This window comes from Fundulus heteroclitus, unplaced genomic scaffold (genome assembly GCF_011125445.2).
Source record: "Fundulus heteroclitus isolate FHET01 unplaced genomic scaffold, MU-UCD_Fhet_4.1 scaffold_86, whole genome shotgun sequence".
Taxonomy (NCBI): domain Eukaryota; kingdom Metazoa; phylum Chordata; class Actinopteri; order Cyprinodontiformes; family Fundulidae; genus Fundulus; species Fundulus heteroclitus.
In genome coordinates this window covers 972,429-1,000,418 of record NW_023397318.1, presented here as the reverse complement: position 1 = coordinate 1,000,418, position 27,990 = coordinate 972,429, and the positions used below count along the sequence as shown (strand labels likewise).

General features: G+C 38.3%; 1 protein-coding gene across 1 annotated transcript in view; it reads right to left on the bottom strand.

Annotated features, from left to right (window-relative positions):
- Nucleotides 1-27,990, bottom strand: part of ube2j1 (ubiquitin-conjugating enzyme E2, J1) — a 78,564-nt gene that overhangs the window by 32,556 nt on the left and 18,018 nt on the right. The window contains exons 2-5 of the mRNA XM_012855411.3: nt 10,274-10,347; nt 8,176-8,307; nt 7,637-7,721; nt 54-159 (exon numbers count right to left, since the gene is read on the bottom strand). Coding sequence (XP_012710865.1) covers nt 54-159; nt 7,637-7,721; nt 8,176-8,307; nt 10,274-10,347 — 397 coding nt within the window. The remainder of the gene's footprint in view (nt 1-53; nt 160-7,636; nt 7,722-8,175; nt 8,308-10,273; nt 10,348-27,990) is intronic.

Genomic DNA, 27,990 nt, shown 5'->3' with positions numbered 1-27,990 from the left:
AGTTCTACTACACAATAGGAAACAACTGAAAAATTCTAAAAAGAAATTCTTACTTTTTGGCAAGGGCCCTTCTCTCTTCTGGGGTGTAATCAAGAGATCCTATTGCCCCTTCACCTTTTGTTGGCATGAATCCAATTATAGCTATTAGTGCCGTTCGGACTGGAAGACAAAAACAAAACAAGCAAAAAGTAGAAGGTTACTTTTTCACTGGCTACACAAGCTCAACAACCATATTATAGATTTCAAACAGTGTCTCAATGAACATCCACCATTCACCTGGGGTCACACATTATCTACATAATTACAGCCAGAGTCTGTTAGAGGCTCATTTTCATCTGCAGTCCTTGGCAGACTGAACAACAAACTTCAAATCACATTAGTGTTAATATTGCAAAATAAAATAACATAAAAAAAACAAATGGTCTATACACAAAAGTTACTAATCTTCATATAATCACAGAGGTAATAAGACAGCATGGGATGCCTTTAAATTCAGAGAAGACAGAAGTTGTCACCTTTGGACCAAAGTCTGAAAAAGAAACTGATTCATCAATTACTTAATCGGGATAGGATTAAATTGGCCTCTGGTAATAAAGTAAAAAAAAACTTTATGTGTTATTTTTGGACATGCCATTTAATTCTCATATTAAAATGTTTCTAGGATGTCCTTTTTTCACCTCTGGAATGTCGCCTGTATTTGAAATATTAAGTCCAGCGGTGGTGCTGAAAAACTGATTCATGCATTTGTTACTTCAAGGCTGGATTACTGTTATTTTTCACTATACTCTAAAAGGGTAACAAGTAATTGAATAAAATTTACCCAACTTTATTTGATTGTTTAACTTTATATAAATTAAATAAATTAAGTTGGATCAAGTTAATTCAACTAATTGTTACCAGTTGAAGCAATTGTTACGGCCAGTGGCCTTTGTCTGTTTTGTTTTTCTTTCTTAGTGTATGTTTGCAGGTATAGTTCCAGTTTCCTGCCAGCTAGTGCCACTGTGGGGGTTTTCAGACCTCCTGAAGTCCTTCCTGTTTTGCCTTCAGTCACTTCCTGCTGCCATCATCCTCGTTCTGGATTGGACACTCACCTGATTGCCTTACCAATCCGTGGAGAGCCCTCCTGATTTGCACGCAGCTCTCCCACACAAACAGGGCAGCTGTGTTTTAGAGCAGCTTGCCTCACTGCTGAGTGGTTTTGTTTGTTGTGGTAGGTTTTAGCTGTAACACTCTGTTAACCTGACAATTGCTGGTTGTGTTACTTGTTTTCTGTTTTGTCGTGACACTTTGTCAACCCGATAAGTGCTGGTTGTGTCACTAGGCTGCTGTTTATTCCCACATTAATATTGAATATTAATGTCGGTTTAAAGACAATTTTGGTAACTTTAAAGTAACCGATTTTAGCGACCGATCGCCGCAGCGCCTCCTAGTTTCCGGAGGTATAATTGCATTAATACATTTAAGCGCTCCTAAGGTAATCATTTTACTGAACAAATCATTCCTCAAAATGTTATTTCCTCAAATAATATTTTGTTTAACTCAGGATTTGCATTGTGAATGGGTTGAAAAACATGTGAAATGTTCTTGTGAATTAGTCAAAATAATTTGACCCCAATTTACCTTCTTCAAGTTGAACTATGGTTATTTAACTTAAACAAATTATTTAATCAAATAATTAAATATTTGTTGTTGTCTCATCTGACCTGCAGCCGCATGTCTTGGACACTCTGGTGAAGAGAGGGATGGAGCTCTCCACTGACCACTACCTGGTGATGAGCTGACTCCGATGGTGGGGGAGGAAGCCGGTCAGACCTGGCAGGCCCAAAAGTGTTGTGAGGGTTTGCTGTGAATGTCTGGCAGAGTACCATGTGAGACGGAGCTTTGAAGCTCCCACCTCCGGGATAGCTTTGAACACGTCCCAAGGGAGGTGGGGAACATTTAGTCTGAGTGGACCATGTTCCGTGCCTCTATTGTTGAGGTGGCTAGTTGGAGCTGTGGCCGCAAGGTTGTCAGTGCATGTTGTGGTGGCAACCCTCGAAAGCGCTGGTGGCTCCAGTGGTGAAGGAAGCTGTCAAGCTGAAAAAGGAGTCCTATCTGGATTTATTGGCAATCCAAGCGGCAGGCAGCTCGGCTGGTTGCTGAGGCAAAACCTCGGGCGTGGGAAGACTTCAGAGAGGCCATGGAGAAAAACCTCCGTACGGCTTTGAGGTGATTCTGGTCCACTATCCGGCATCTCAGGAGGTGGAAGCTGTGCAGTACCAACGCTGTTTAAAGTGGGGGTGGCGTGCTGCTGACCTCGACTCGGGACGTTGTGTGTCGGTGGGCAGAATACTTTGAAGACCTCTTTAATCCCACCAACACGTCTTCCATTGAAAACAGGAAGCAGAGCCTCGGGACTTTGGGTCGGGTTGTCCCATCTCTGGTGCTGAGGTCACAGAGGTGGTTAAAAAGATCCTTGGTGGCAAGGCCCCGAGGGTGGATGAGATTCACCCTGAGTACCTTAAGGCTCTGGAGGGTTATGGGGCTGTGTTGGTTAACACGACTGCAATATTGCGTGGGCAGTTCCCCTTGATTTGCAGGTTGGGGTGGTGGTCCCTGTATTTAAAAAGGGGGACCGAAGGGTGTGTACTATAGAGGAATCACTCTCTTAAGCCTCTTTGGAAAGGTCTATTCTGGGGTCCTGGAAAGGGGGATCCGTCAGATAGTCGAATTCAGGAAGAGCAGTGGGGTTTTCGTCCTGGGTGTAGAACACCGGATCAGCTCTATACCCTCAGCAGGATACTGGAGGGTGCGTGGGTGTTTGCCCAACCAATTTTCATGTGCTTTGTGGATCTGGAGAAGGCATTCGACCAAATGTGTCTTTTGGGGGGACCTTTGGGGGATACTCCTTCAGTATGGAGTACCAGGGCCTCTAATAAGGGCTGTTGGGCCGCTGTATGGCCAGTGTCAGACCTTGGTCTGCATTGCCGGCAGTAAGTCGAACTCGTTTCCAGTGAGATTTGGACTCCACCAAGGTTGTCCTTTGTCGCCAATTCTGTTGATAACATTTATGGACAAAATTTCTAGTCGCAGCCAAGGTGTTGAGGGGATCCATTTTGGTGGCCTTAGGATCGCGTCTCTGATATTCGCAGATGACGTGGTTCTGCTGGCTTCATCAGTTCGTGATCTACAGCTCTCACTGGAGCGGTTCACAGCCGAGTGTGAAGTGGACGGGATGAAGATCAGTGCAAAAAATCTGAGACCATGGTCTTGAGCTGGAAAAGGGTAGAGTGCTATCTACAGGTTGGGGAGGATGTACTGCCCTTAGTAGAGGTGTTAAAGTATCTTGGGGTCTTGTTCATGAATGAGGGGGAGATGGAGTGGGAGATTGACAGGCTGATTGGTACTGCATCTGCTGTGAAGCGGGTGCTGTACCGGCCCATTGTGGTGAAGAGAGAGCTGAGCCAAAAGGCAAAGCCCTTGATTTACCGGTCAATCTACGTTCCTACCCTCATCTATGGTCATGAGCTTTGGGTCATGGCCGAAAGAATTAGATCCCGGATACAAGCGGTCGAAATGAGTTTTCTCCGTAGTGTGTCTGGCCTTTCCCTTAGAGATAGGGTGAGGGGCTCAGTCATCCAGGGAGGACTAAGAGGAGAGCCACTGCTCCTCCACATCGAAACGAGTTAGTTGAGGTGGCTCGGGCATCTGGTTAGGAAGCCTCCTGGACGCCTTCTTGGCGAGGTGTTTCAGGCACGTCCCACCGGGAGGAGACCCAGAGGAAGACCCAGGGCACGCTGGAGGGGCTATGTTTCTCGGTTGGCCTGGAAACACCTTGGGATTCCACTGGAGGAGCTTGCCCTAGTGGCTGGGAAAAGGGAAGTCTGGGCCTCCCTACTAAAGCTGCTACCCCCGTGACACAACCCCGGATAAGCGGAAGAAGATGGATGGATGGATGGATGGATCTTTCACCTTTGTAGCATCAAGTTCTTCCTTCACACTTTAAACAAACTGGTTCACAGTCCACTCCCCTCTCGACTTTACAATTTCAACTCCCTTCCCTTCCTGTCCTCCGGAAAACTCTCCATAAACTGCAACTAGTACAAGAGACAGCAGCTTGCATCATTATATCATCTACTTCGCACCTGTACATTAATTCCACTGGCACCCTGTCACATTCAATAGAAATCAATCCTATGAACATACAACCACAACCTTGTCCTTTCATAAATTTCTTACTTTCATATCTATCCAAGTGAATGTAAGTTCAAATTATTTTCTGTTATTTATTTTTTGATTATTATTTAGTACCATATTAATTCAGAGGGTGATCTTAAGGAAGTCATAAAATAAATATTACAATGAAAGGTGAACACAGACAAACGACACTACTAAAATACTGGAATATGAAAATTATTTAAAACCAAATTTGCCTTTAACATGTTCAAATTGATTTTTTCTAGCTATTTGCTAGTTTGACAGAGTTTATAATATTATCATGCAAATGACTATACATTCTGTGTAGGTTTATATTAATTTTTACTCAACATGTGACAGTTACTGCATCAGCAATATTGACTGTTCTGGAGGCTGAAACACTTTACCCACGTCATAATCACAGTTTCACAGTGGTACATTAACAATTCTGTTTGCATTTGTAGGCTCATCTGCATTTAAACAAAACACTTTTTTTTGCTGTTTGGCCAACAATTCTGTTTTATACTGGGCAGCAATGCTATGGGTGCAGAGAACGGAGGCATGTGCATTTGATACTGACAATTTTGAAAGTGGACTCTGATCTACAGCAATCGACTTGATCAGGTCAACGAGAGGCTGGAACATCGTGAGGGACAGATCATGCTCGGCTATAAATGCACATGTGCGAACTTTCTGGTTACACATACGGTTCGCCATGGAACAGGTGTCTCAGTTCTGTAGCTGTTTCACAGTCAAAGACAAGACGTGCTGCAGAAAACGTGCAGTATTTGGTGGCATATTACACTCATAAACACGCCTGGCACATTAACTTTTTGCATCATGGCCTACAATCTTTCCATTTTTTGTCCATTTCTCTCAGCTAAGCCCATCTTTATTTATTCTTAACACCGCCGTCATCGGTCAACATTTTTTCTTCTTCAAGAAAAATCCCATCATGCTAAATTAACTTGATTTAGGGTTACTCTTCTTCGTGTTTTAAATAAAAACGTAGTAGTGGATAACGAGGAGATCCCTGGTTGGTCGCCCGCATTTATCAGCTAAGTTTCTGGAAGCAAGGGAATAAAAGCTAACAGATGACGTGGCAACAGGTGGAAATACCACTCATTAATTTAACTGCCAGAGCACCGATAGACACAGTGGGAAAGTTGTTCTCAGATGTTCAATCTGCTGAACTTTCTGACTTGCTGGTTCAAATAAATCCATAGAAAACGTTTGACCACCACTACTTTCATTCATGCCATCTGTGGCCAGTTTGAGATGCTATTTCAAAAGTTAAAATGATGGAACACGACAAACCTCAGACTGGCAGATGTCCACTTTGTAAAGACCCGCCCTACTCTCTTTCTGATTGGCTAATGTAACGGTTCTGCCAGATTTCATTGGTTAAGCTTCTGTTTAATACCTTGAATAAAAAGTCTAAATAAACCAAGTGGATCTGTTGTTTGCCCTCATTTTCCAATTGACAGAAATCCGTCACAGCGATGGAGAACTTTAACCCATGATTTAGATACTACTGAGAGAAGAGTGTGCAAAATAGGCAACAACAATAAAGTGATTTTAACACATGATGGACTATAACATATTTGACATTAGATGGTATATGGTTGTAACATATGGTAGTAACATATGACAAACTCTCATTAGGGGTTTGTCACCCTGTGCTGAGAAATTGCAGAAATAACAGTGGGCAATTTTAACATGTAAATGTAGGACCACAGTCTCCCATCAGGGGGAGATAGCCCTCACAGCTCTTGGAAAGAAGTGGTTTCTAAGTTTATTTGTTTTGGATTTAATGCTTCTGAAGCGTTTACCTGATGGGAGAGGGGGCGTCTGGCCCTTCTTTGGCCTAGGAACCTCACAATGTCCCTTACCTTAAGGAGCTATAAGAAACCCCACAATCCTTTGCGTGACATGATGTATAAGCACACCCCACCTCACAGAAATTAACAAAAATGGCTGAAGAGAAGAGAGCGCACACTTTGAAGTTCAATTTTGAAAGGCTGTAGGCCTGGTTTTGACTCGCATCCATGTCCGTTTCTGTCACGTAATGATGTCAGAGTTAAAGGTTGTCCCAAATTGGCACAGCACTCAGAAACTCCTTTCCTCCCCACAATAGAGTTCCTACTATTGACCCCATGAAAGGTCAAGGAACAAAAGCTAGGGGTAATTAAGGGTATTAGGGTATTATTATGGAACCAACGCTTTTAAACAGACCTGTGTGACTCTCCAAGCCACAGCCCCAGACAAACTAGGACAATAAATTTGTCAGATGAACCTGGAAGATTCCACTGGTAAAAGACACTTAGACATTTTCTTTGGTTATTGGATGTTATTGTGGATCATATTAACCAAGGTGATGCAAAGGTAGAACATTGTCAATGTCTGAACATTTATCATTTTTAAGGGTCCAAAATAGAGTAGGTTTTGTACAGTTTGGAAAATGTTGAGAATTGTGAACGATCCCTTAGTGAACTACAGATTAAGCATGTTAACTTGTAAATAATAAATCCATGTTTTCTTTACTGTTTGAACGTTATCAACCTGACTTTTGTCTTTAATAAACTAAAAAGAAGAGAGAAAGATAGTGTTGTCCTCATGCATTCTTCCATGTTAAAGCCATTTTCAAGTTTGGGCAGAAAAGAGTTAAAAGAACTTGACAGTAAACTCTGCTTGCAACATTAAGCAGTTACAGTGGAAAAAGAAATGTGCACTGAACGAGAACTTTATGTCATATGGAACTATCTCAATTACTCAAAGAGGGGATTTTCCCATCAGCTGTCTGCTAAATTCAGGTACAACTTGGACACTGCATTAAATCTGTTTTATTCTGAAGTATGGCCATAGTCTTGATCAAAGCATTCTTAACATCAACACTGACTTTTTTTAACTAACGTAGTTATATTGTTGTACTATCTATCCATCCATCCATCCACCATCCATCCATCCATCCATCGGCTGTGCCTGCATATACTATCATCCAAAAACATCCAACCAAATCTCAACCTAGTTTTATACATATAGCTTTTTTATATTTTACCAGATAATAAAGTGAATTTAATTGAGAAATTAAAATGGTTGTTTGTTTACTCCTGACCAAGGTAAAAGAAAAAGATTTTTATTTATTTATTCTTGATTCAAGCATACTGAAAACATCTTGAACTGTGACTTTAAAACCCAAACACGTACAAACAAAAAAAGAGTTGGAGAATAACTCAATGATTTCCTGCTGTACTAATTCTTTACTTTTGGTGATTATTAGCAACTACTTTATTTTGATTACCATTATAAAATTCTATATATTTTGCTGAAAATAGGACCAATGCAGATTTTAAGACTCAAAACATCTAGCCTGCAGTTGTTGGGAAAGGGAAATAAGAAAAGGAAGCCAGAACATGACTCTCTAAGGTGTAAAACAAACCTTTCTTTTGATAATACTTACTACTCCATGAAGGCTGCCAAGTCTCTGGGTGGTGCCCTGAGATGCTCAAACAAATCTTCTTCCCAACTTCAAATCTCCCGTTTGGCTGAGAGAATGAACAGAAAAATACAAGCTGGAGGCAAGTGGCTGGCTACAGACTAATGAATACAACAAATGATCCAAAGTTATTATAGACAGAGGGAATGTAAAAAACCTGAGAACAGAATGAAACATTCTGTCCTACAAATGTTTCAATATTTTCTGACATACAAATAACACTTATAATACGTGAAATAATACAAATAGAAAAACTGCAGAACAAGGGGACATTTACAATCATTTGGAATAACCCTAGTTAGATGGTTATAATAGCAGGGCTATGGATATAAGTTATTCTCATTCTCAAAAACAGGGCAGCTTTTGTCGGTAGTGCATAAACAAACACGACATGCTGCAGCTAGTCTTAGCTAGAAGTTTAAAAAAACTCTAATCTGATGCCTTCCTGTTCTACTTCAGGAGAAGATCATGTGACCAAAACATGGGCTGTTTCTATATCTTACTGTTAGTAGAATGATGCTGGGAGGCTTCATAGGGTACTCTGGGGGAAGCACAATCCTGCCATGGTACACCCCACCATCAAAATCCGAATCTGGAGGCCCACGTACAGAAAAGTGCCATTCAAAGAGGTTGTCCTGAAGCCACAAAGAAACGTCCCGGTGAGGCCAGATTATAATGTGTGAAGTCAAACAAGAGGTCACAGCAGTGACAGTGATGTAACAGTGCTCTGTTGTGTAAAAAGGTAACAAAATGATTGATTTAAATTTGCAGTCTCCTTTGAACAAGGACAAAAAAAATTCCCATGAAAACATCTGCAACATTTTAGATGCTGAAAAAGAATCTGATGAGTCATGCTTTGACCAAAGCTGCAAAAGGCCTTCATCATGACATTACACTGAGTCAAAATTACGTTTTATTCCCCAGCCTGTGCTTCTGAGATTGTGAAAGTTTGTGAATATAAGGATATAATGATAAACACCATGTTGCATGTATTGACATGTATTTAATAATAATGCTGTTTAAAAGGTTTGTCTTATTATGGTTGTTCAAGATTGTTTTGTTTGTGAATCTTTTTAATGCAGGTGTACGTTTTGAATACACTGCCTCCTGTCAGTGTCCCTGTATGTCATTTTATGAAACCCTACTCTCTGAGAATATACAGAAAACACTTTGAAAGAATGGATATTGTTGGCCTTGGTAATGTGGCTGGAATCCAGGTGGAAAATTCCTCCATGGTCTGCATCTGATGAATTTGTGGATTAGGTTTAGGTTTAGGGCTGACTTCTGTTTGTCTGCTAGTCAATGCAAGGAGAAGAGCCAGAAAGAACCTAGAGGGAACCGTGACCCAGACTGAGTAGTTGAGCCTGGATTGCTTTGGTTGTGACGTTTTTATTCACTATAACTTTCTTGTTTTGTTCAGTGTTTTATTTAAGAAAGCTTTAACTGTTTTTGTCTTTTGTGCCTGCTTTAGAGACAAGAGATAAGTTTAACCAGGATTGAAGCTTTGTCTAATTGGTCACCATTAGGTTACCAAGTCCAGGTGTGGAGACCACAAAGACGCTCCCAAGCTTGAGCTGTGAGAGGGAAGCCAGCTTGTCTGAGGGAAACCTTCCCAGCCGTACAGCTGTGTGGAGACATTTCCAATCCCATTGGTGCTCCAGAGACTGGAACATGGGAAATGCTTTTGCTGAGTTTCAAATGCTATTCCCCAAAGAGAGGGGACTCCCCGGTCTGATATCAGACCAAATGGGGCCCTTCTAAGCAACAGTTCAAGGTTGCGAGAGCTGATGGACCAAAGGTGGCTCACATAGACTTTATTCTTCTACTTCTCTCCTCCAAAGTTTCATTAAAGTTAAGGCAGTTTTTAGAATCCAAGTTCTGCACAAAAACCTTGAACTAACTTTTGATAAAGGTGATCCTCTTGGACAGTTGAATCTTTAATCAGCTAATGATATTCTCAAAAGTTGTTCTAAATTCCTGTCAGAATTCTGCTTTAATGAGTTCAATTTCCTGTTTCTTTGTTTATCTGTCAGACTGATAGATAAGGTAAGTCTGCTTACCTCATCTATACAGCAGATCATGAAATGAATGGCTGAGTGTCTGTTATTGGAATGTAGCAGTCAGAAGAAGTGCAGCAATTGGGGCAAGTATGAATACGTCAGGTTATATAGATTTTGAGTGCAAATAAATGTGTTTAAATACATTTTTTAGTACTGATATGTCTATTATTTTGATTAACTTAAATACATTACTATTTTGAAGTAACATTTTCAATCCCTGCAGTTGATGATTTAGCAGTTTTGAGGCAATACTACTTCTGTATGCTTTAAGTGTTGAAGAAGAATTTGAAAACACTTACCTTGACCTTTGATCACTTTGCCCCATCACAATGTTTCTTTTAAATTTCCATAAACTTCTCTTGAACATGACTTATTTACACTCAACTGTTTACCCATTTCATAATTCAATTGTTCCCACTAATGTAATGTTTTATAGCCTGGGTTGGCTTCTACAGATGCAGTAGGAAAATTAGAGATAAGATATACACTGTAAAGCTGTGTAGAGTTTTAAATGATTTGGGTGAAACTGTTTGAAACTTACTTCCAGTGGCTGGGCATGGTAGTGCTCCGTTGGATCCCTCAGTTCTGCAGCTTCTTTCATAAGCCTCTTCACCGCTAGGACAGAAACAGTAAAAAATGAAGTTGCAACCAGGCAGATGTAATGGCTCCAATTTTTTTTTATTATTCTTTGTTCACAGAAGGAAACCAGCACACCTTGTTCATACCTCCGCCTAAATACCACACCCCGTTTTAACTACAGCAGTTCAAATATAAACAGTCATCACAAACAGACGGGACAAGCTTGCACAAGGATGATTCTCCGTGGGCACGTTCAGTGGGAGTGTCACAGCACCCATCCATCCATCCATCGTTGTGCTATTACACACTGTTTTAAAGTTATTTAATGTTTGATAAATAACACTCTGTCTGTTTTATCAAGAGCTGATATCAGGACAATAGTTGAAAAGCATTCTTTTAACAGCAAACTCTGCACACATTTAGAATAAATAAGTGACAACTTCTCTTCAAGTTCAATCATTTATTAACAGAAAATGAACACCAAGAGAACATCACTGTAGAATGCTGTTTATCTGAATTAACACTATATTTCAATCAACAATCCTCTATATGAGGCTTGTGAAACTTAACTAAAACTACTACGCAAAAGGAAGATAAAAAAGCAAAGGAACTATGTACACACAAAAGAAACAAAAGACTAAATAAAGTGGTCGGTCGATCATCATCATCAGAATAAATCAGTGTATCCTGGCTCACTGGAGATCTGAGTCAAAGAACCAAAGTTCATCTTAAAGAATGTGAATTGAGGTTAAATTAGTTAAAGTAATTCAGGACAACATTTGGTATGTGTTTCAATTCCTTCATAATGCAAATCCTGAGATAAACAAAACATTATTTGATGAAATAACATTTTAAAGAATGATTTTCTCAGTAAACATCAGTAAACTTCTAGAAGGCTCGATTTTATTAATGCCTCCAGGAGGCTAAGGGTCGCTGTAATCCTAAACACCTTAAAATCTACATTAACATTTAATATTAATGTGGTAATAACACTCATAGCACTACCAAACGATGGTGGAGTGAAACAAAGTAAACATTATGTTTGAAACGACCATAGGTGCGTATCCGAGAAGGGCGAATGTTACCGGAAGCTAATAGCATTAGCTAGTGGACATTCGGCGCTGATTTTAAAAAGCTTTGGCTTCAGTCTGGTCGTAATGAGTGGACCGGATAACACAAACATCAATATCCAATAAATGTATAAAACCTTTGTAGAGATAACGTATGTTATAACTGTAAAAACACACCTGAATTACATCAGCAATTGCATGATTTGAAGAATGCTAACGGGAGCTACCCTGTAAGCTCCACGTGTTCCAAAAACACCATGAAAACGCATTAACTAACCTTCTAAACAAACCATTTAACTTTCCCTGTTTATTTCTCTGCCAAACCTGCCGGTGCCTTAGTGTCAGTTCGCTTCACTTTGGGAATCCAGATGGAAGCAGTCGAAGTAGAGAGGGTGAACTCCAGGGGAAAGCTGCTTAGCAGCCGTGGGCATGCGGCTGTGAGGGAATGGCCTAGTCGGAATTTGGCGGTTGGAGCAGGCAGCTCAGGAGTCCTTCTTATGGGTTTTTAACCCGGTTGCAGCGGGCGATTTCAGCTCGGCTTTTGTTCTCAGCTTGGGATAACAGGTCCTGTGTCGGCTTCTGTCTGAGGCCGCTCCACCTTCTGGAGTCAGCTTTCTGCAACAGTTAGCTTTAATCTGGCAGTTCTCCAAGCCCAGTCAGGTCCTCCGCTCCGCAGAGGACAACGAGAATTACCTCCTTTTGATTTGTCCTCATGGCTCGATGGCACCACACATCCATTGTCTTCTGTTTATCTGAGATCAGGTTGCTAGGGTAACACATCCAGAAGAGAAACCCAGACTTCCCTCTACCCAGCGACAATCTCCAGCTCATTCGGGGGGACCCCAAGGTGTTCCCAGACCAGGAGGGATATCTAGTCCCTCCAGCGAATTCTGGGTCTTCACCCGGAAAATCCCCAAAGGAAGGAGCACAAGGGACATCCTGAGCAGATGTTAAAACTACCTCAACTGGCTCCTTTTGATGCAGAGAAGCAGCAGCTCTACATAAAAATTTCAATGTCTACTTTAAGCTCCCCCTGGAGATTAAGTAGACATTGACATTTTTATTTTCCTTTTGGTCTCTAAGACATATATCCATGCTTTCTTCATTCTCTAAATCAGTTGTGTATAGTTCCTGGTAGAAGGTTGTTACATATTTTGACACACTTCATCCTCAATAAGAACGTCATTAATTTTAAGTTTTCCTATTAATGATTACTCTGTTTCTTTTTTGTATGTTGAAGAAATATTTTGAAATGGCCTTTTTCAAGCCATTTCCTTTTACATCTAATAAAAGCACCCCTGGCTTTGTCTTCATAAATTTTGAGTATTCTTTACATTCTTCCTTAAATAATTTTGTGTCCTTCGACAATTCGATTATTCTTGACCTTATTAACATTTCTTTTTTCTTCTGTGTTATCATTTCCCCCTATTCTTATAGCTTGTTTCCTGATTTCAAATGTCGTTAGTTCCCAATATTTGCTTGGGTATTAATGAGTCTTGCTGTCTGTAAAAATTGATGGTTTTGTCTCTGAGCTAATCACTTTATATACAATGTCTGAAGAAATTAACCAAAAGTCAACACGGGATTCTAGAGATCTGTCCTTATTACTCCATATGAAGAGATTGTCTTCCAAATCTTTATTTTTCTCCATATAGCAGTTAGGCCCATTCTGTTACAGATGGTTTCTAAATTGGATGTTGTTCAGTTCCTTGGTGACCAGCTATAATACAGTAATGTTCTCATCCATTAATGTATTAAAATCCCCTCCCTATATTATTTTAGCTGAGGTAAATAAGGATAATAAAGATTTGGTCCTGGTTTATCTAATATTAAAAATAAATTGATAATTTGTTTTTGATATTGAAGCCATAAATGTTTATTATTAGAAATTGGGTTTGATCAATAATAACTATTAAAATAATCCATCTACCATTGGAGTCTGTATATTTTTGTATAATGCTTCCTCTGAATTTTCCTTGTAAAACAGCAACCGACCTGTTGTTGCTAAAAGAAAACCACATTTGTTTTTCTCAGTGATTTTTCCAGAATGTTGCATTCACAGAAACAGTTCTGTGGTGTGTGGATTTCTTGGATAAAAAACTCTGCACCCTTATTCTGATAAAATGGAAACAAAGGTAGCTGCTTTACAATATTCCTAATACCCCTGGCATTAATAGAAATAATAGAAATGAACATTAGCCGGTGCAGAGCTCCAAATTAAACGTAAACTTAGTCAACGTAGACTGTAGCGAACTGTATCTTATGAAAGTGCTGCATCGAACAAATATTCAACACCGTAACGTTATTTTAAATATAACCCAACTGTCAACCTCATATCAACAGAACTGTATTGAATCCACTGTAAAAGGTTCATACCCTAACTTTTCCGTTAACACAAGCTTTATTACCAATATAAATAATAAGCCTTTTCTCCTTTCTATAAGGTAAGATCACTGTCAAAAGAAACTTGTACATAAAAGGACAGTTGTGTGCATATTATTCAGAAGTTGTGCATAACAAACATTTGTAAACTCATAATCTCATGCAAAAGATACAACATACAATTTAAATAGTTACAACTTCAATAACTAATATATACAAATTTCAAGTTTAAATTTGGGCTTTACTCTTCATGAACACAAACAGCAGCGGCTGCTTGAGAATGCGGATTTTTTCTTTGAGAATACAAATTCACAACAGTGGTCTGACGTCACGGTTTCCAAGGCTGGTTAATGGAGCACAAAGTGCGAAGATATGAGCCGTTGTTTTCTTTCCCTCTTTCTCCTCTCAGTAGCCTAGTAGTGTACTACGCACACTACTAGGCTGACAGAAGTGTACTACAGACGGACTAACATCAGCCCTGGCTGCGGTTAGCCTCGGAGGTCTGCGGGTCACTCAGCTCCACTCAACGTCGGACTTTTCTTTTCAAATTACGCACCAACTCTGTAAACAGGCCATATAGAGAAGCTTAAAAGTATAATGTTTTTGCCTCAAATGATCTGAAAACGTACCTTTGAAGAACAGCAGCAGCAGAAAAGGGAATGTTTAACTTACCACTGTGAGCTCTGTTTGCGTTGTCTTGAATCAAGCTGTGGCCGCGGTGCATTTTGGGAAAGTGGTCAGTCTGAAGAACACATGTGACGCTCCTATCTTCGCACTCTGTGCTCCATTAACCAGCCTTGAAAACTGTGACATCAGACCACTGTTATGAATTCGTATTCTCAAAGAAAAAAATCCATATTCTCAAGCAGCCGCTGCTGTTTGTGTTTATGAAGAGTAAAGGCCAAATTTAAACTTGAAACTTGTATATATTAGTTATTGAAGTTGTAACTATTTAAATTGTATGTTGTATCTTTTGCATTAGATTATGAGTTTACAAATGTTTGTTATGCACAACTTCTGACTAATATGCACACAGCTGTCCTTTTATGTACAAGTTTCTTTTGACAGTGATCTTACCTCATACTTTCCCCCCCCGAGCTTCTTCTATTGCTGGCCACAGCTTGATATGTGCTTCTCTGTTGGCTGTTGAAGCGGAGTCGGTTCTTCACTTTTTGGTTCCCTTCCATAAGGCATATCATGCTCTTCTGGATGTAAATCTGATGATCACTGCCCTGTGTGTGTTGGGGCTTCCATCCTAACGCTTTCCAATTCTGTGGATCACATCTATTGCAGACACGAACACAACTGCCTCCGTCTCAGCTAGCACCTTACGGCAGATTTCTTCAATTCGAACTTTAATGTTGTCCTGACCTTTTTCAGGAACGCCGTAAAGCCTAAGATTAAGGGTTCTGCTGTAGTGATATGCTTCCTCCATTTTATTTTTGAGATCCTCAGCTTTTTTTTTTTCCATCAGGGTTGAGCACTGATCCTTCAAGGCAATGTTCTGGTGCTTCAAGTCCGCTACTTCTTTATGGCAGAACTCCAGAGACTTATTAGGCCCGAGCAACGAAGCGCTGCGAAGGCCTATTGTATCTGTAGTGTTTCTTATTATTATTAGGCCCGAGCAGCTAAGCGCTGCGAAGGCCTATTGTAACTGCAGATTTTATTATTATTATTAGGCCCGAGCAGCTAAGCGCTGCGAAGGCCTATTGTAACTGCAGATTTTATTATTATTGTTATTATTAGGCCCGAGCAGCTAAGCGCTGCGAAGGCCTATTGTAACTGCAGATTTTATTATTATTATTATTATTATTATTATTTTTATTTATTCTTGGGACTTTTGAAACGGCTTTTTGGAGGCCTAAACATGCATGAAAACTCACCAAACTTTGCCCAAAATTGTCCCCCGTGAGAAATCGCATGATTTTAGTGTAATTGAAAGCGGGCGTGGCAAACCTGCTCAACAGCGCCAACTAGAGTGAGTTGGGCCAAACCGTAACACGTAGAAAGCTGAAATTTTTTACCTAGGTAGCTTTTTTAAAGTTATGAAAAAAAGTCTATTGTGGGTATGCTCTAAAACCCACAGGAAGCCTGCCATTTTGGGTCAAAGGGTAAAATATTGACGGTTTTTGCCTCGAACTTTAACGAACTAGTCCTAGGCATTTTAAGCTATCACTTTCAAATTTTTTCAGCGTGGAGATGAGACCTTGAGGGTTAAAACTTATCAAAGGTTTTATGAAATATGCATATTTGCCTGAGCTGTCGCATTGCAAAAATCAGGTTTGTGGAAAACCATTAAAAACGCATTAAATCAGTAAGCCCCAAGCCATGCTTTGTCTGAGAATTATGAAACTCGGTAAGCAGATGTAACTTCTCAGTCCCTACAAAAAAGTCTCTTGGACCAATTGTGTAAACCCTAAAGAAAGTCAATTAATTTTCATCAAAGATGTCATTTTGTCATAAAAACGGGTATTATTTTTGACCACAAGATGGCAGCATAATACTTTGAACCTCTGATTTACCCATGTTTATTCTTAATCACTCTTACTTTTATTTATCGACTCTTTAGCTTTCTTATCAGCCATTTAATTACCTTTCACTCCTATATGTGCAGGAACCCAAAGAAACACAGCTGATAACCCCATCATCTGAATATGATATAATATTTGTTGAATTACTAATAAGATATCTGGACGGCTTTCTGAATGATTTCTTTTTAAACTGATCAATTATGAACTTGAATCTGAACATATGACAGCTCTTAATGGTCTCACTTCCTCAATCCATTCTACAGCAACTAATAATGCAATCATTTCTGCCGTATAAACAGATATTCCTTCATTTAATTTCTTCCCTATATGCAGTTTAAACTCTGGAATTATTACACCTACTCCAGTTTGTCGTAATTGCTGTTTTGATGCATCCGTATACATTTCTACATAATTATAAAACTGTTCTATATATTCCTCCACTATTATAGAATTACACATATACATTTTATCTTTATTTTTCTTTTCCAATATTGTTAAATCTACTATTGTTTCAGGTAAAATCCATGGTGGTGTTATTGATAATGGTACTGTTGGACTAATATTTAAATTATTTAATCCTAATTCTGTAGCTTTCTGAATAATTGTCCAACCTTATTATGAACCCTTTCTTTTTCACTGCAGGAATGTAACATTCATACCCAACTAAACATCTCAATATATTAAGTATCCTTTTACATTTTTCAATAACCTTATCTATGTGCACTTTCCAGGATAGTTTTTCATCAAACCATACTCCTAAGAATTTAAATTGCTTTACTCTCTCTAGATCTTTGTTCTGCCCTGAATATGTTTAATATGTTTAAAAGACATTTAAAAACTACTTTGAAATGTTAATATACCGTTCTCTGTTTTAAATGAATTTGCGGTGCTTTTATGTTGAAAATCTTCCGAACCGGAAGTAGGAAGTAAAGACGCAAACAAGAGGAAGAGAGCGTGTGTGCATCGTCTCAGGGCAGCAACAATGAAGTTAATCTCTCCGAAAGCAATGGTTGTAAGTGTTGCTCATTGTTTACAGATTCGATAAGATATGTTAATATCTTTTATGGTTATTTTGTGTATAAAAGCAACAGTAAAATGTCGTGGTCTGTGTGACAGCAGAGTGTGTGTGTTTACTTGCTAATTTGCCGCTTTTCTAGCTGGCTGTGAAAATACCTGTTGAGTTACTATTAAGCAGCTGATACTTTGATACGTTAATACTGATATTTACATGGCTGTTTATTTAGCAATTTTTTTGTATCTTTCTTTTCTAGTTTTACACTGGATTCAAAGCAGTCAGAAATGCTGACTAAATGTGTAAGAAGATAATAAAGGAGCAAGCCGCTCACTTCCTGGCTCTTGAATAAGGAATTTGGCTGGCTGTTTATCTGTGTTCACGCAAGAGCAAAACACATAGAGAGAACAGTACAATCTTGATTATATAACTTCAGCTGTACTTCTTGATTTCTTTTCTGAGTAAAAAGCAATACTTTTGTTTTATCTACCGAAAATTTAAAACTCCATTTGTAAGACCATTGTTCAATCTTATGAATTGCTTTTTGGACTTTCCCTACAATAAATTTAACATTCCTTCTACGTTTCCAAATAGCTCCGTCATCAGCAAACAATGAACAACCCAATTCATTTTCTATTTCTTTAAGTGCATCATTTATCATAACTGAAAATAATAAAGGACTGATAATACTGCCTTGTGTGGTTCTTTTTAATTTCTCCCTGAAAGACTCTTACCAACTCTTACCTGTATTATCCATTCTGGCCTCTGGAAATAAAGTTAAAAATCTTGGTGTTGTCTTCGACCAAGACATGTCATTTAAATCCCATATTAAACAGGTTTCCAGAGTTTCCTTTTTTCACCTCAGGAATATCGCCAAAATTAGAAACATTCTGTCCAGGGGTGATGCTGAAAAACTAGTCCATGCATTTGTTACTTCAAGGCTGGACTATTGTAATTCTTTACTATCAGGAAGTCCACAAAATGCAGTTCGAAGTCTTCAGCTGATCCAAAATGCTGCAGCAAGAGTTCTGATGAAAATCAACAAGAGGGATCATATTTCTCCAATTTTAGCTTCCCTTCATTGGCTTCCTGTTAAATCAAGAATAGAATTTAAGTTTATAGTTAGAGTGGCTCATGTTACCCTGAGCTACATCTATAGTTGTCCTGCTATAGGCTTAGGCTACTGGAGGACATCAGGGTATATTTTTATCACTCTACTGATTTCTACTGTTCTCCAGTCTACTGTTCTCCAGTTTTTCATTCCATTACATTGAAATGACTGTTGACATTTCAGCTTTTAACTTTTTGTTCTCTCTCTTTTTTCTTCATAGAAGTACACCTGGTCTGACGTAAATAAAATTGAATTGAATTGAATCTTTTTATGCACACCCTTGCTTCCATCATCTGTACTGTCGTCTTCAAGATTTCCTTTGTCTCCTGAATTCCCAGAACCTCTGCCTGCTTCACTACTTTTGAATTTTCCACTTCCCCGGTAACTAGCAACTGGCGTTCAACTATCCGTATCCATATCACTATGTAGTTCTTCCTCATCCTCTACAACCTGAGCCGCCATCCTGATCCAGTCACAAACTTGCTTATGCCTACCGCCAACCTTTTCCTTCTTCCTTCAGATAGATTTCTCTGACGAAGCAACGCACGCACCTGTTTCCAACCAGCCTGTCACTCAGTCTCCTACCCGAGAGCGTCCTGTCTGCTCATCTCCATCAACATGGTTTAACCTCTCCTGTCGGGAAGTCTGAACAACAACAACTCTTAATGCATCACGTGACTTTTGGCATAAATTTACTGCAGCGTGGGTGGGATTGTTTTGTAGTCGAGCAGAGACCATTTTGTACTGGAGGAAAACTTATAAATGATATTTTGAGCGCAAGGTTGGCGGACAGTTTGCAAAACAATTTTTTTTGTGTGAAACATATATTTTTGTGTGCAAAACAAGTTTTATTTGTGTGCAACACCTTTTTTGTGTACAACCTTTCAGCTGAAGACTTTGAACTGCATTTCAACCAGTAAACTAATGTTTGAACCAGGGGTGTCAAACGTACGGCTCGCCAAACGATTTAGTCCAGCCCGGTGGCCAAATGCATTATCATTATTCAACGGCTGTATCTCCTCGCTGCATCGACCGATCTGCACCTGATTTTTTGTGAGTTGTGGGGGAGCGCTGCCGTACGGGTTCGTGTGAATCGCCCGGTGGACGGGCAGGGAAAATGCGTGACAGCTTCTGCGGTGGCTTGAGGGAGGCGGTGCGCGTACCCCAGCGGTGCTTGGCTGCGAGGGCCGCTCATCGCCGCTTGCGGCTTTAATTATTATTATTATTATTATTATTTATTCTTGGGACTTTTGAAACGGCTTTTTGGAGGCCTAAACATGCATGAAAACTCACCAAACTTTGCCCAAAATTGTCCCCCGTGAGAAATCGCATGATTTTAGTGTAATTGAAAGCGGGCGTGGCAAACCCGCTCAACAGCGCCAACTAGAGTGAGTTGGGCCAAACCGTAACACGTAGAAAGCTGAAATTTTTTACCTAGGTAGCTTTCTTAAAGTTATGAAAAAAAGTCTATTGTGGGTATGCTCTAAAACCCACAGGAAGCCTGCCATTTTGGGTCAAAGGGTAAAATATTGACGGTTTTTGCCTCAAACTTTAACATACTAGTCCTAGGCATTTTAAGCTATCACTTTCAAATTTTTTCAGCGTGGAGATGAGACCTTGAGGGTTAAAAGTTATCAAAGGTTTTATGAAATATGCATATTTGCCTGAGCTGTCACATTGCAAAAATCAGGTTTGTGGAAAACCATTAAAACACATTAAATCAGTAAGCCCCAAGCCATGCTTTGTCTGAGAATTATGAAACTTGGTAAGCAGATGTAACTTCTCAGTCCCTACAAAAAAGTCTCTTGGACCAATTGTGTAAACCCTAAAGAAAGTCAATTAATTTTCATCAAAGATGTCATTTTGTCATAAAAACGGGTATTATTTTTGACCACAAGATGGCAGCATAATACTTTGAACCTCTGATTTACCCATGTCTATTCTTAATCACTCTTACTTTTATTTATCGACTCTTTAGCTTTCTTATCAGCCATTTAATTACCTTTCATTCCTATATGTGCAGGAACCCAAAGAAACACAGCTGATAACCCCATCATCTGAATATGATATAATATTTGTTGAATTACTAATAAGATATCTGGACGGCTTTCTGAATGATTTCTTTTTAAACTGATCAATGATGAACTTGAATCTGAACATATGACAGCTCTTAATGGTCTCACTTCCTCAATCCATTCTACAGCACCTAATAATGCAATCATTTCTGCCGTATAAACAGATATTCCTTCATTTAATTTCTTCCCTATATGCAGTTTAAACTCTGGAATTATTACACCTACTCCAGTTTGTCCTAATTGATTTTTTTGATTCATCCGTATACATTTTTACATAATTATAAAACTGTTCTATATATTCCTCCACTATTAAAGAATTACATATATACATTTTATCTCTATTTTTCTTTTCCAATATTGTTAAATCTACTATTGATTCAGGTAAGATCCATGGTGGTGTTATTGATAATGGTACTGTTGGACTAATATTTCAATGATTTAATCCTAATTCTCTTGCTTTCTGAATAATTGTCCAACCAAATGACTTATTATGAACCTTCTTTTTCACTGCAGGAATGTAAAAGTCAATTAATTTTCATCAAAGATGTCATTTTGTCATAAAAACGGGTATTATTTTTGACCACAAGATGGCAGCATAATACTTTGAACCTCTGATTTACCCATGTCTATTCTTAATCACTCTTACTTTTATTTATCGACTCTTTAGCTTTCTTGTCAGCCATTTAATTACCTTTCATTCCTATATGTGCAGGAACCCAAAGAAACACAGCTGATAACCCCATCATCTGAATATGATATAATATTTGTTGAATTACTAATAAGATATCTGGACGGCTTTCTGAATGATTTCTTTTTAAACTGATCAATGATGAACTTGAATCTGAACATATGACAGCTCTTAATGGTCTCACTTCCTCAATCCATTCTACAGCACCTAATAATGCAATCATTTCTGCCGTATAAACAGATATTCCTTCATTTAATTTCTTCCCTATATGCAGTTTAAACTCTGGAATTATTACACCTACTCCAGTTTGTCCTAATTGATTTTTTTGATTCATCCGTATACATTTTTACATAATTATAAAACTGTTCTATATATTCCTCCACTATTAAAGAATTACATATATACATTTTATCTCTATTTTTCTTTTCCAATATTGTTAAATCTACTATTGATTCAGGTAAGATCCATGGTGGTGTTATTGATAATGGTACTGTTGGACTAATATTTCAATGATTTAATCCTAATTCTCTTGCTTTCTGAATAATTGTCCAACCAAATGACTTATTATGAACCTTCTTTTTCACTGCAGGAATGTAAAAGTCAATTAATTTTCATCAAAGATGTCATTTTGTCATAAAAACGGGTATTATTTTTGACCACAAGATGGCAGCATAATACTTTGAACCTCTGATTTACCCATGTCTATTCTTAATCACTCTTACTTTTATTTATCGACTCTTTAGCTTTCTTATCAGCCATTTAATTACCTTTCACTCCTATATGTGCAGGAACCCAAAGAAACACAGCTGATAACCCCATCATCTGAATATGATATAATATTTGTTGAATTACTAATAAGATATCTGGACGGCTTTCTGAATGATTTCTTTTTAAACTAATCAATGATGAACTTGAATCTGAACATATGACAGCTCTTAATGGTCTCACCTCCTCAATCCATTCTACAGCACCTAATAATGCAATCATTTAGTAAATTAGCCTAATAGTTTAGAGATAACTGAATTCTTCTCAATGTCGGGAAGTCTGAACAACAACTCTTAATGCATCACGTGACTTTTGGCACAAATTTACCGCAGCGTGGGTGGGATTGTTTCTTAGTCGAGCAGAGGCTGTTTTGTGTGTGCAGAGACCATTTTGTACTGGAGGAAAACTTATAAATGATATTTTGAGTGCAAGGTTGGCGGACAGTTTGCAAAACAATTTCTTTTGTGTGAAACACATCTTTTTGTGTGCAAAACAAGTTTTATTTGTGTGCAACACCTTTTCTGTTTACAACCTTTTGGCAGGAAACTATCTCCATAACTCTTGCTGCAGCATTTTGGATCAGCTGAAGACTTTGAACTGCATTTCAACCAGTAAAGTAATGTTTAAACCAGGGGTGTCAAACGTACGGCCCGCCAAACGATTTGGTCCGGCCCGGTGGCCAAATGCAATATCATTATTCAACGGCTGTATCTCCTTGCTGCATCAACCGATCTGCACCTGATTTCACTGCCGAACGGGTTCGTGTGAATTGCCCGGTGGACGTGCGCGTAAAATGCGTGACATTTTCTGCGGTGGCTGGCGGCAGGCGGTGCGCGTACCCCAGCGGTGCTTGGCTGCGAGGGCCGCTCATCGCCGCTTGCGGCTTTAATTATTATTATTATTTATTCTTGGGACTTTTGAAACGGCTTTTTGGAGGCCTAAACATGCATGAAAACTCACCAAACTTTACCCAAAATTGTCCCCCGTGAGAAATTGCATGATTTGAGTGTAATTGAAAGCGGGTGTGGCAAACCCGCTCAACAGCGCCAACTAGAGTGAGTTGGGCCAAACCGTAACACGTAGAAAGCTGAAATTTTTTACCTAGGTAGCTTTTTTAAAGTTATGAAAAAAAGTCTATTGTGGGTATGCTCTAAAACCCACAGGAAGCCTGCCATTTTGGCACAAAGGGTAAAATATTGACGGTTTTTGCCTCGAACTTTAACGAACTAGTCCTAGGCATTTTAAGCTATCACTTTCAAATTTTTTCAGCGTGGAGATGACACCTTGAGGGTTAAAAGTTATCAAAGGTTTTATGAAATATGCATATTTGCCTGAGCTGTCGCATTGCAAATATCAAGTTTGTGGAAAACCATTAAAAACGCATTAAATCAGTAGGCCCCAAGCCATGCTTTGTCTGAGAATTATGAAACTCGGTAAGTGCATGTAACTTCACAGGGCCTACAAAAAAGCCTCTTGAAGCAATGGGCTACATCCTACAGGAAATCATTCATTTCTCATCAAAGATGTCATTTTTCCATATTTTTGGGTGTTACATTTGATTAAACTACTTCTAAACCGTTACAGTTATGGCATTCAAGGTTACTCCAAAAAATTCCTCACACATAAAGGATCAAAAGTTATCAAAAACATTTTTGCTACATCCAACCATATTATTTTGACAAATTTTTAAAGGAAAATTGTGTTTTGAAGGAAAAACAGTTATAATTTTCAACACTAGATGGCAACATTTTTCCAAACCATTCCTACACAGTCAAACATAATTGTAAGCAGCTTTAAAATATCTTTAGCTGCCCTTTAAAAGAAAGAAGCTTTTAATCTTTAATCCTATATAAGGGAACCAGTTGATTGCATAAAAGTCTTGACAAGCAGCATTTCCCTCCTGAAGAAGCGTAGAGTCACAGGGAGAGTTGTCTGCATTGTCCATGGCTTTGCAACAATCCCTCATACTGAGCAAGCATGAAGCAACAGGGAAAAAAAACCTCCCCATTAACAGGAAGGAAAAACCTCCAGCAGAACCGGGCTCAGTATGAACGGTCATCAGAGCAGAGACACAACAAGACAGACAAAAAAGCACAGAAGCACACATTGATCCAGCAATCTGTTCTATATAACCACAACTGTTCTAACTTTGGGCAATAAATAATGTGCAATAATCTATTTAATACACTGTGCTATAACCTGTGCAATGATCCGGAAGAACTTCTGCTGCTATCACCAAGTGAATATATGTCAGTACATGTGTATGTAGGCATGTATATATATATATATATATATATATATATATATATATATATATATATATATATATATATATATATATATATGTATGTCCAACCTTATTATGAACCCTTTTATTTTTCACTGCAGGAATGTAACATTCATACCCAACTAAACATCTCAATATATTAAGTATCCTTTTACATTTTTCAATAACCTTATCTATGTGCACTTTCCAGGATAGTTTTTCATCAAACCATACTCCTAAGAATTTAAATTGCTTTACTCTCTCTAGATCTTTGTTCTGCCCTGAATATGTTTAATATGTTTAAAAGAAATTTAAAAACTACTTTGAAATGTTAATATACCGTTCTCTGTTTTAAATGAATTTGCGGTGCTTTTATGTTGAAAATCTTCCAAACCGGAAGTAGGAAGTAAAGACGCAAACAAGAGGAAGACAGCGTGTGTGCATCGTCTCAGGGCAGCAACAATGCAGTTAATCTCTCCGAAAGCAATGGTTATAAGTGTTGCTCATTGTTTACAGATTCGATAAGATATGTTAATGTCTTTTATGGTTATTTTGTGTATAAAAGCAACGGTAAAATGTCGTGGTCTGTGTGACAGCAGAGTGTGTGTGTTTACTTGCTAATTTGCCGCTTTTCTAGCCGGCTGTGAAAATACCTGTTGAGTTAATATTAAGCAGCTGATACTTTGATACGTTAATACTGATATTTACATGGCTGTTTATTAAGCCATTTTTTTTGTATCTTTCTTTTCTAGTTTTACACTGGATTCAAAGCAGTCAGAAATGCTGACTAAATGTGTAAGAAGATAATAAAGGAGCAAGCCGCTCACTTCCTGGCTCTTGAATAAGGAGTTTGGCTGGCTGTTTATCTGTGTTCACGCAAGAGCAAAACACATAGAGAGAACAGTACAATCTTGATTATATAACTTCAGTTGTACTTCTTGATTTCTTTTCTGAGTAAAAAGCAATACTTTTGTTTTATCTACCGAAAATTTAAAACTCCATTTGTAAGACCATTGTTCAATCTTATGAATTGCTTTTTGGACTTTCCCTACAATAAATTTAACATTCCTTCTACGTTTCCAAATAGCTCCGTCATCAGCAAACAATGAACAACCCAATTCATTTTCTATTTCTTTAAGTGCATCATTTATCATAACTGAAAATAATAAAGGACTGATAATACTGCCTTGTGTGGTTCTTTTTAATTTCTCCCTGAAAGACTCTTACCAACTCTTACCTGTATTATCCATTCTGGCCTCTGGAAATAAAGTTAAAAATCTTGGTGTTGTCTTCGACCAAGACATGTCATTTAAATCCCATATTAAACAGGTTTCCACAGTTTCCTTTTTTTCACCTCAGGAATATCGCCAAAATTAGAAACATTCTGTCCAGGGGTGATGCTGAAAAACTAGTCCATGCATTTGTTACTTCAAGGCTGGACTATTGTAATTCTTTACTATCAGGAAGTCCACAAAATGCAGTTCGAAGTCTTCAGCTGATCCAAAATGCTGCAGCAAGAGTTCTGATGAAAATCAACAAGAGGGATCATATTTCTCCAATTTTAGCTTCCCTTTATTGGCTTCCTGTTAAATCAAGAATATAATTTAAGCTTATAGTTAGAGTGGCTCATGTTACCCTGAGCTACATCTGTAGTTATGCTGCTATAGGCTTAGGCTGCTGGAGGACATCAGGGCCTATTTCTCTCACTCTACAGATTTCTACTGTTCTCCAGTTTTGCATTGCATTACATTGAAATGACTGTTGTCATTTCAGCTTGTAACTTTTTGTTCTCTCTCTTTTTCTTCATAGTAGGTACACCTAGTCTGACGTTCTGTTAACTGTGACATCATCCAGGGAAGACAGATCACCACTATTACCATCTAATGTATAACAGATCACTGGATCAATGTGTGCTTCTGTGCTTTTTTGTCTGTCTTGTTGTGTCTCTGTTCTGTCTTCTGTAACCCCCAGTCGGTCGAGGCAGATGACTGTTCATACTGAGCCCGGTTCTGCTGGAGGTTTTTCCTTCCTGCTAATGGGTGGTTTTTCTTTCCACTGACGCTTCATGCTTGCTCAGTATGAGGGATTGCTGCAAAGCCATGGACAATGCAGACGACTCTCCCTGTAGCACTGCACTTCTCCAGGAGTGAATGCTGCTTGTTGGGACTTTGATGCAATCAACTGGTTTCCTTATATAGGAAATGTTTGACCAATCTGTATAATATGAATGATTTTGACTTTGTAAAGTGCCTCGAGATGACATGTTTATGAATTGGCGTTATATAAATAAAATTGAATTGAATTGTTAAAAAGTTCTCTACCCAATGACAAATTCTTCCACAAATTCACATTTTCCTCAATTTGATCAATAATCCCTCTTTCCACATCATATCATAAGCCTTTTCTATATCTAAGAACACTGCCAAAACACTTTCTTTATTAACTTTTGCTGTTAGTACCTCATGTTGTAAACACACAATTGGATCCATAGTATTCCTTCCTCTTCTGAAACCGCTTTGATAATTTGATAAGTACCCTTTTGATTCAACAAAATAAATTAATCTTTCAATTACCATTTTCTCCATAATTTTACTTAAACATGATGTTAAAGCAATAGGTCTATAATTTTCTGGTTTTGAGCTATCTTTACCCGTTTTTGGAATTGGAACCACAATAGCCTCTTTCCAACTTCTAGGTCATTTCCCATTTTCTATTATAAATATCTAATAATATTAATTTTGAGTATTCACTTAGCTTATTTATCATTATATACCATATTTGATCACTCCCTGGGGTTGACATCTTAACTTTCCTCATGGCTCGTTTTAACTCCGCTATAGAAAAATCGATTTTAATAATACTATTTCCTCCTCCTCTGTTTATCATATGTCCTTTTTCCAATAAAGTTATAGCTCTATCCGTTTTCTACTCTTCACTAATATTATTGGAACTATGTATTTGTACAAATGTTTGTGACAACATTGTTGCTTTTTCTTCATTAATACCTGCCGTTGTTCTATCACTAACTAAAACTGGATAACTATAATCCCTTTTAATACCATTCATTCGTTTAATCATTTTCCATACTTTGTCCAATATATCTGTTTCTCTTCCTAATGAATTACAATAATTTCTCCAATATTCTCTTTTTGTATTTCTTATAACTCTTTTTACTATAGCTTGCATCTTCTTGTATTCAATTAAATTTTGAAAATTCTGATTTCCTTATAGAATTTTAAAAGCTTTATTTCGGGATTTAATAGCCTGGTCACATTCTATTGTCCACCATGGAATTATCTTCTTTTTATGTATCCCTCCTTTCTTTGGAACTGACTGTTGAACAGCTTCTATGATTGAACTACAAAAGATTTTGTTTAATGAATCAATACCAAGATTCATGTCAATTTCCTTAATTTTATCTTCACTTATTTCCTTATATTTCTCCCAATCTGCTCTACTAAATTACCAGTTACATAATCTTTCACACCCTCCATATGTTGCCCTATGTTCCCCACCACAATTACAGCATTTATACTGAACATTTTCACCATATTCTTGTATTTTGTGGTCCCCTCCACATTTTAAACAGCTCTGTTTGCCCCTGCACACTGCAGCAAATGTGACCATACCTCTGACACTTGAAACACCGAAGTGGAGGTGGAACATAAGGCCTAACTGAATAACACAAGAAACCCACTTTGACTCTATCTGGAACTTCTGGAGTAGAAAATTCCAGAAGCACAGATAAGCTGTCAACTCGCTCATTATTAACTGTTTTC